The sequence below is a fragment of the Mizuhopecten yessoensis genome, unplaced genomic scaffold (assembly GCF_002113885.1).
Source record: "Mizuhopecten yessoensis strain PY_sf001 unplaced genomic scaffold, ASM211388v2 scaffold6779, whole genome shotgun sequence".
NCBI lineage: Eukaryota > Metazoa > Mollusca > Bivalvia > Pectinida > Pectinidae > Mizuhopecten > Mizuhopecten yessoensis.
Window position 1 is genome coordinate 1,551,199 of NW_018406720.1, and position 9,399 is coordinate 1,560,597.

Here is a 9,399-nt window from a genome sequence, read left to right on the forward strand (position 1 = left end):
GTGTATCTGAAGGGTTAGCTGTACGGATGTCCGTGTGTGTATCTGAAGGGTTAGCTGTACGGATGTCCGTGGGTGTATCTGAAGGGTTAGCTGTACGGGTGTCCGTGTGTGTATATGAAGGGTTAGCTGTACGGATGTCCGTGTGTGTATCTGAAGGGTTAGCTGTACGGGTGTCCGTGGGTGTATCTGAAGGGTTAGCTGTACGGATGTCCGTGTGTGTATCTGAAGGGTTAGCTGTACGGATGTCCGTGTGTGTATCTGAAAGGTTAGCTAGACGGATGTCCGTGTGTGTATATGAAGGGTTAGCCGGACGCATGTCCGTGTGTGTATCTAGTGTGGAGGGTATAGCAGATAAGACCACATTTAAAAGAAAAGAAAAAACTTCATCGCTACAATTTATACTTTGTATAAAGCACACACGCGTATAATTTAATCGCATAAGATCCATGAGGCGACGGACGAGATACAGAGGCTGAAAGGTAGTGATGTGACGTCATCAGGAACTACAGATTTTATCACCTTTTGATGTAAACTAGATGAAGGGAACGAACAATGAGGATACCTTGCATGTTAGTACCGATAGATACCGACACACAAAACCACTGACCATAACTTACAATTAACATATAAAATAGCCACTTACCATTGTTGGGTGTTAGGTCTGAACTCCTCCAGATCATATATAAACTTGTCGAAGTTATGTGTTTCAGCCAGTGTGGGGGCCGGGCGGAGAACTACCACTGAGGGCCGGGATCGTTGTGTATACTACCCATGGGAGGGTGACGGGAGTGGAAACGTACTTTGTAACCCTACCCTGAACTGCGCCGTTCTGCTGTCGGGCCTGTTCCCAGTGCATGCTGCGTCTCTAGGGTGATATCTCCCGTTCGCGCACATGTGTGTACGTGTGTGCGAGGGGCACACAGTTAGCTATACCGCAATGTACACATTTGGAAGGTTCAGGGGTCACGGGGGATTGACTTTAAAGATAAATCTGCCTTACATTACATCTTCATAAAAAGACGACTGGCTTTATCTGCCGAATTCTTGGATCGTTCTCACAGCTTCTCGTGGTAACACAATCTCGCAAAGGCCTCCTGTGTCGTCTCATGTCCATCATTTCTTTTATAGCATCAGTAACGTTTGGTCTGAATTTATCTAAGTACCCAATTTTTATAGCTCCGTTAATAATATAAACTTTATTAGATTCATCAAATAAATAAGATGGTACTACCATTGCCATGCACAGTCGTACATCTCTACGAGCATGTGGACCAATAAACGACCTTAAAACACAGCTGTGATGTCATCCATTGTTATTTGCGTACTCTATATATCCAACAGAATTAAGTTACCTAGCTGTAGCTGTCCAATAAGTACACAAAAGAATCCACTTATTGGACAGCTCCAGGTAACTTATTGGACGGCTACAGGTAACTTATTGGACGGCAAAAGGTAAGTTTTTGAATGAGCAAATAATTATGCTGTACAATGGAAAACATAGTAATAGAATAAATGTGAAAATAAATATTTATTAAATGTAACACAGAATTTAAATATCAACATTCTTAAAGTATATCCGGTATTTATATTCCGACAGTCATATTTCCCATGCACTATATTTTTTCCTTGAAAGATGGTTTGAATCACGGAACACTCGTTTTACATGAAACATCCATATAATTGCATACATATCCAAACACTTTACTGAGAGACACATTTCCAGCATTGATTGTAATTTCCTTTGAATTCGTAATTTTGGCAATAACACTTTGGAGTTGAGGGCAGTTGAAATCTTGCGTTTTTCCCACAATGTGTGTGCACAAAATTTCTTTCTTATCATCCCTTGAGATATTCGTGTATAATCCCAGATATATAGCTGTGATATATCTTTGATGAAAATATTTTGGAGGTGGTGTTGAAATCTTGAATTTTCTCACTTTAATTGTGTGGTTTAATTCTTTCATTTCATTCTCTCACAGATATAATCCCAGAAATATACTGTAATATCTTTCTTCAATAAATCAATCACATTATTTGAATTTAGTCCATTTCAATACTGAATGATGATGCTCAAAATGTACTGCACCGGGACTGTGTTGGGAACGCACCTTCACTGTTGGACGACATTATTCAAATGAGACTAAAGTCTACTCGGGCATATTTCACACACCTGTAATGCATGCACTTGCACACATATCCACTGTCCTTTATTGTATCAATAGCCTTCGTGGTTGATTGCACATACTGAACAGATATTGAAACTGTCCAATATTAACACAAAGAGGGTGTGTGTTTTAAGTAAGATGTAAGCCTCAAACTGTCTATTATGTAAAATATTGGACAGTCTTACGCGCCTCAATTCAATTCAATTCAATTTTATTCTCTTTCACAATAGAATGTATAGAGAAACATATTTACAATATAATATATAGTAATTGTAGTGTTCGTAGTCGGTAGTACACAGTACTGTTTCATAATAAATGCACATTTGTATCGAGGAGGTCAAATATTGTTATTAATTATTCTGATAAAAGTACAAAGTTTCCTCAGTCTATTTATATTAGTAGTATTCATCAATTCATAAAACTTAATTACATTTGGTCTCGTCCAAAAATATTTATCTATATATAAAATTCGATACCCAGATAGTGACGGACACTCAAGCAAGTAATGGAATTCGTCACCAATTTGCTGACTGTTACAGTGTGGACATTTTCTTTCATTATACTCTATATCATGCCATCTGCCGGTTTCAACAGTGAAGTGTGTACATCACTCCGCCATTGGAGCTATTGGTGAAGTGTGTACATCCCTCCGCCATTGTAGCTATTGGTGAAGGGTGTACATCACTCTGCCATTGTAGCTATTGGTGAAGTGTGTACATCACTCCGCCATTGTAGCTATTGGTGAAGTGTGTACATCACCCTGCCATTGTAGCTATTGGTGAAGTGTGTACATCACTCCGCCATTGTAGCTATTGGTGAAGTGTGTACATCACTCCGCCATTTCTGTAAATACTGGTCGTGCATCCTTTGTTTAATAACATGCTTTAGCCATGTGGTATTACATTCTGGAGTATACTTCAGACTCAGACTGTCCAGTATTTTACATAATAGACAGTTTGCGGCTTATATCCTTTACCTAAACAAAACAAAGTTGTCGAATATAATTCCAGGATTACAAGAGACAGTCAAAACTCAGTAAAGTCAAGTGTCGGTATTGTCAGGTTTCACTACTTTCACCTCACAACCTATGATTGTCACGTGCATTTAGACATCTACCTTAATTCAATGGTTCGTCACTGTTCGTGTCAGTGATAATTAACCAACTATAGAGATTTCAGATTTCATAGTGACAAGCACTGAATGGTCCGGCAATGAGTTAGTAACTATATAAAAATTAAGGTTCATCTGCGTGTCAGTCACAAACATCCAGGGGTTTATTAATGTAAGCCGACTTAACGTTTACTACCTCACGTTGCTCCATTTCCTTACAAATGTTCCTTTTCGTGTTGCTCATGTTTTTAATTATGTTTAGTGGACACATGGGAGATTGTTGAATGAAGTGGATGATGAGCTTATTGTAATAAAAGAAAAATACCAAAGAAAACCCTCAGCACCGTTCATGAATAATGAACTGAGCAAGGCTATTAACTACAAAAGGAATCTTTTTCAAAAATTCATAAATGAAAAATAGATAAAAACGAAACTATGTCACTAATTTAAAGAGGAAAACAATTGTAATTTTTTTCAGACAAAAATTCATACACATTTTACATAGTAATATCAAATCAATATACACAAACACGCACACATAAACATAGCATACATACATACATACATACATACATACATACATACATACATACATATATATATATATAATACATACATACATACATACATATGTACACACACACACACACACACACACACACACACACTAGGGGTGTCACAATACACCAAGAGTGTATCACGATATATCGCAATACAGAATGAATATATTGCGATACGTATCACGATATATTGTCATAGGAAAGATGTGCTCGATTTTATGATAAGTTGTTGTCAGAATGTTTGTATGCTTATTCATATATAATATGGATCACATGCATTTAAGATTTTTTTCAAACCAACTTTCGATTACAAAATTTGAACTAATTCCCACCACTATTAAAAGCCTTTTGTATGCTTATTGGCATATCTGTTAGAATTTGTAGTAATTTGAAAAGTTAGATAATAGTAATCTAACTCTTCAAATTACTACAAATTCTGAAGAAAAGAAAAAAAAACGTTTTCCTCTTTAAATTAGTTACATAATTTCGTTTTTATCTATTTTTCATTGATGTATTTTTGAAAAAGATTCCTTTTATAGTTAAAAGCCTTGCGCAGTTCATCATTCATGAACGGTGCTGAGGGTTTTCTTTGGTATTTTTCTTTTATTACAATAAGCTCATCATCCACTTCATTCAACAATCTCCCATGTGTCCACTAAACATAATTAAAAACATGAGCAACACGAAAAGGTACATTTGTAAGGAAAAGGAGCAAAGTGAATCGTGAGATCGAACGGAATGAAAACACAAAATGTGTCAACTGAAACGCTGACACCCCTGTAGAATGCATGCAACCTCGATATGACAGCGTTGAGTATCTTTCAATTTTGTTTAAGAAAGAGCGCGTCACGTCTCTTTTCTTTTGCTGTCGTTCCAGTTGTTTTCGTAACGTTCACCTTTCTGTTTTTCTGTGAGACATGGTATTTCTATACCGATAGGACTGCACCATCTATGCAGTTTATTGCTTAAAGATTTGGACATGAAAGGTTTTTGTTGTCGTTGTACGTACATGCATAGCCTAGAAATCATCAAACCTTGTTAAAGCACAATTTTAATATCAAAATAGATACATTTCTAAAAGAAAATCAGGCGGCTGTAATGGATTAAGTGTAAACAAAGTGTTTCTTTTGAATTTCACATTGGTTTTTAACTTAACTATTTTGGCGTGAATTTCCCTCCGGGGAATATATCGTTCACCGTGTATCTAGAGCACGGTAAGAGACCTTTAACTCCCCAGCAGTACAATCCATAATCTTGGTTTCGAACGAACGCGGTTAACATACCAAACCCACTGCTTGAAATGATGAGTATATCGCAGTCGACCATTATATAGTAATCAAGCAGCTGCTTCAGAAATCCCTCGCGCGGATCATGTATACCTGGTTGGTCAATATGTGTTATATTTCCTGCAGTGTTAATCATTCTTTCAGGGAAACGTTCCTTAGCAGAAGCCTTTACACTGTCTGTGTCAGAAGCAATAAACAAGTCATACTCATCCTTGTTTAATGTGCCGAAAAAATTCCATAGAATGTCCAGTTGTAGATGTAATTCAGGTCGCTTTCTGTCTCGCGGCATGTTTGGGTTAAGCCCAACACGTACATGCGCACATGCTATCTTCTTACGCTTCCGCTTTGTTTTATACTGATTGTTCAATTCGCGAATAGTCACAGGTGAGGGTTTAAACAGAAAATTAAATACATGTTTGTAAATATCGACTTGGTGATATCTTGTTAGCCATGGTATTTCATTTCCTATATTTGATCTATTCCTGAAGTAGTTTATATAATCCCTGTTCATACGGAGAAAAGCCACGTCGTCCTTGAAGTAACTGTTTAAGTCATCGCCTCTCATGTCATTTGCTTTATTTCTTAAACTATTATCTGGTAAATATTGGAACGAACTTGTTCTATTTAAAAGGATAGAGGAGTTATATTGCCAGTCGAAGTGGGCTGGTGTGACATAATCTTGAAGTAAACACGGTGTGTCAAAGTTGATAAGAAAATGCCGTTTTGTCAGTATTGATATGATAAAGGTGGTCATAATACCAGCCATTCTATCAGACCAGCCGCCACAATATCCCTTACGGGCCTTGGAACAGTCGTAAACAATGTATTTCGTTCCCTGTCCACTATAATTCGTCAGCACCTTGTTTTCACGATGAAATGCTATCAATGGACAATTACTCGAATCAGCTGCTAAATTTTTATTCTGCAGGTCATGGAACAAAGTAACTTTCCTGGTTATAACTTTGGAATAGAATCCCAGTATTGACACCACGACAGCAAGCACTAATGATAAGAACATCAGACAAAGGCGCTGAAACATGAATTATGCATTGTATAGAAGAGAACAACGAGGTATTTTATTCATATTCAAGAAAAGTTGCAGGATTTGAAACGGTTAAGAGACTGAGGATTTTTGTGGCATGCACTGACCAATTCAAATGACATAATAATTAAATACAAGTACCTCAAACATGCACTTTAGCCCATCCTCCTCTCGTCCTTAAACGAATTTTGTTAGCGCTATTCCTCAGCAATAATAAAATGAATCTTCTTCATATTTATATGTGTTTTGCTCATGGGCCGTCGATGTGCATATTGAATAATGATACAAGATGGCCGAGAGGTAGTATTTTTGAATTTTGAGTGTTAATGTTTGATAATGCTTTTTTAAGAAAGTACTAAAGGGGGGACCTTAGTCATATTCCACATCGTCCGTTTTTAAGCATACTGTATTCTGAGATAGACCAGAAGATCAAGATGGCCGACGACCAGTGGACAAACAGTTCTATTTCTCAGACATGGCATGAGAGGCCTTTCTCAAATTTCAAGTGTATGTTTCAAACAGTGATTAGTTGTGCATATTGAATTTCGTGACCGATCAGTATACTCAAATAGCCGACAAGCCGCCATCTTAAATTTTGAGGGTTACATTTTACTAGGGCAATTTCTCGGAAAGTACTAGATGGACCCTTTTCAATTTTCACATGTAAGTTTCTCAGTAGCCGTCGGTTGTGTATATATAATTAATTATATGCTGTTCGGTTGATTGGAATAGAGACAGCCATCTTGATATTTGGGAGGGAAAGTTTGTTATCGCTTTTTTTTAGAAGAACTTCAAAGGTACTTCACAGGTTTCAAATTTCAAATAGAAGTTCCCCTTGTTACACATTAAATAATATATGTTAGTCAAGGTTTGAGCAAAAGTTATTGCAATATGTGCTAATAACACAGATAGGAGAAACGGGAACGAGAGATCAATTTTACAGATCTTACGATGGTGGGCGCATAAAACTAAACTAAAAGCAATAGTCTAGTCAACCTATGATAAACCTCAAACTAAGTACAACATAATTTATTTCTGGTTTTTCATACAAATTGGTTTATACTGTGTAACAGAAAAAATTCCACAAAAATCAACATTTGGGAAAATGATTTTTTTCGCCCGAAATAGGATCAAGAAAATAAGAATAATTGCTTACCGGACCAACATTGAAGTGTAAATATCAACCTCTTGTGTAACACTGAATAGGAGGAATTAACTGTATTGAAAGACCAATCAGTGTACAATACAGATTAGCCAAAAAATAAATAGGACCATCACATTGAAAAAAACTATCACACCATGAATATTGACAAAAGCATTCAAATGTCGAACATATTAGCTTTTGTTGCAGTTTTAAGACAGACTATTACGTTAATCAACATCAATATCGATACTGGTTTTGTAGAAATGCATTGAAAACCGATTGTGTATTAAAGTTTCATAAATGAGTAGTTTTTCTTTCACATATTAGAATTTATGAATGTTCAAAGTTGGCCTGCAGGGCTGACTGGGAGCTGTTTTAAAGTCCAAATTGAACAATATTTCAATTTATGCATGCAAGACTCTAACAATATCTTCAGCAAAAGACTGAAAATTACTCTAAATCATTTTCTATGCAAGTTATTCTTAGCAAAAATGCCATCTCGGTTTAGATATCTCCAAATAATGAATTTCGTGCAAATTTGACTATACCGTTAAAAATTTCCATGATTTTGGACAACAGAAATGTGAAATCTTTGTTGTTGTGTTTTATCCGATTGCTAAATCTTTTGGCAGGAATTACCACCATAACATGGTCCTCTTAATTAAGGGGAAGTCAGGTTAAACTTGTGTCTTATTCTTTCAACAGATCATTTTTTCTTTCACACAATAGAACAGAATGGGAGATACGTAATTTTAAATAAAATGATGAAGTTGTATGGAATGTTTAACTTTAAATTTATCGCACAAAAACATCCGTTTTATCATTGCTTTACTGGCAAAATCATTTGTAAATCGGACAAAACCTGTGCACAAAATAAAGATGTTCGTTGTTCAGAATCATGGACTTTTCAGTGTTGAGGCAAAATTGCATGAGATGAAGTTTTCACCATCAGAGCTTGGACACATTTGTACACTTATCTTACCAAAATTACCATTTCCAATCAGATCTGCACACATACAAATGGATATAAAATGCTTGTAAGCATTTGCTTGTCCTTTTTCAAATGACATGTTACAGAAATAGGTAAATTGTTTATTTTGGACATAAGTTAACACCAAAATCGGCACAATTGGTCAAATTAGATGGCTGATATTTTTTTTGTATGTACCATTTTTCGGGCATTGATATAAGATAAAATGTGATGTTTTAAAAAGCTAGATATAGACTCGCGTGGTCACTGAGATTAAGTAATTAGTATTTTCTGCATTTAGATAGAAAACAAAAGCCAATATTGTCAAGCTCAAAATGCTCTTAAGCCATTTTCGTAGTTCAATAATTTGTCAATGCAATACCTCTGCTGTAACATTTTGGTAAATCTGTATTATATTTCAATTGGTCTTGCTATACGGTTAATCTTGTATATTACGCTTCAAAAGTGGTCAGATATGTGATTTTCCTTATTTTCGTGATCCTATAGAAGGTCAAAATAAAATTTTACCAAAGATTGATTCCAGGAGACTTGTTTCCTGTTATAATACTGATACATTGAAACTACCATTAGTAAAAATCAAAAAACAAATTTAGTAGCAATTAGTTTCAGGTTTGGGCTGATTTAGCGGAGGGTGACTAGACTACAAGTGGAATAGTTGATATCATCCCTACCATAATTAAAATGTAAAGCATATATCGTTCTAAGTAGCAGTAGGTATATTGTGAACAAGATAAAGTGTAAAACACAATACTTACAATATTTTTCCTTCCTGAAGTCATTTTGTCCTAGTGCCTAGAACACCGTACAATGAAAATCGTCACGGCGTCAACAAGCCGTGTTCAATAAGAACACGCCCACATACCGAACGGTTGTCACTCACTGCATCTGGCTCGTCGATTGGTCGATAGAAGTTCACACATAATACGTATATGCTGAATGCCCGAGTGATTCCCAATCCCAATTACCCTACCAGCAATCTGCACACACTTAGATTTATACCTGTATCACTAAGGATAATCACGACTGCAAACGAGTACGATACAGCTGGAGAATTTCCACGTATGTTTGCTATTTTATACATTGACATGTCAGATATTACTA

General features: G+C 36.1%; 3 protein-coding genes across 3 annotated transcripts in view; all 3 read right to left on the reverse strand.

Moving 5' to 3' along the window:
• Window positions 1-633, reverse strand: part of LOC110452652 (putative uncharacterized protein DDB_G0290521) — a 6,615-nt gene extending 5,982 nt beyond the window's left edge. The window contains exon 1 of the mRNA XM_021501301.1: window positions 7-633. Within this exon, the coding sequence (XP_021356976.1) occupies window positions 7-448 (442 nt within the window). The 5' untranslated portion in view covers window positions 449-633. The remainder of the gene's footprint in view (window positions 1-6) is intronic.
• Window positions 1-2,397, reverse strand: part of LOC110452651 — an 18,251-nt gene extending 15,854 nt beyond the window's left edge. The window contains exon 1 of the mRNA XM_021501300.1: window positions 644-2,397. The gene's annotated coding sequence lies outside the window, so the exon portion shown is untranslated. The remainder of the gene's footprint in view (window positions 1-643) is intronic.
• A 2,472-nt stretch (window positions 2,398-4,869) lies between these two features.
• Window positions 4,870-9,150, reverse strand: LOC110452660. Its single transcript, XM_021501308.1, has 2 exons — window positions 9,054-9,150; window positions 4,870-6,151 (listed from the first exon to the last, which is right to left on the reverse strand). The coding sequence occupies exons 1-2, from the start codon at window positions 9,075-9,077 to the stop codon at window positions 4,991-4,993; spliced, it is 1,185 nt and encodes a 394-aa protein (XP_021356983.1). The 5' UTR covers window positions 9,078-9,150; the 3' UTR covers window positions 4,870-4,990.
• Window positions 9,151-9,399: the final 249 nt, after the last annotated feature.

Excerpts from the sequence above, each read along its gene's own strand:
- LOC110452660 (XM_021501308.1), bottom strand. The coding sequence starts at position 9,077 with ATGACTTCAGGAAGGAAAAATATT. Across the intron at positions 6,152-9,053 it reads CTTCAGGAAGGAAAAATATT|CGCCTTTGTCTGATGTTCTT; the intron begins GTAAGTATTGTG and ends TTCATGTTTCAG.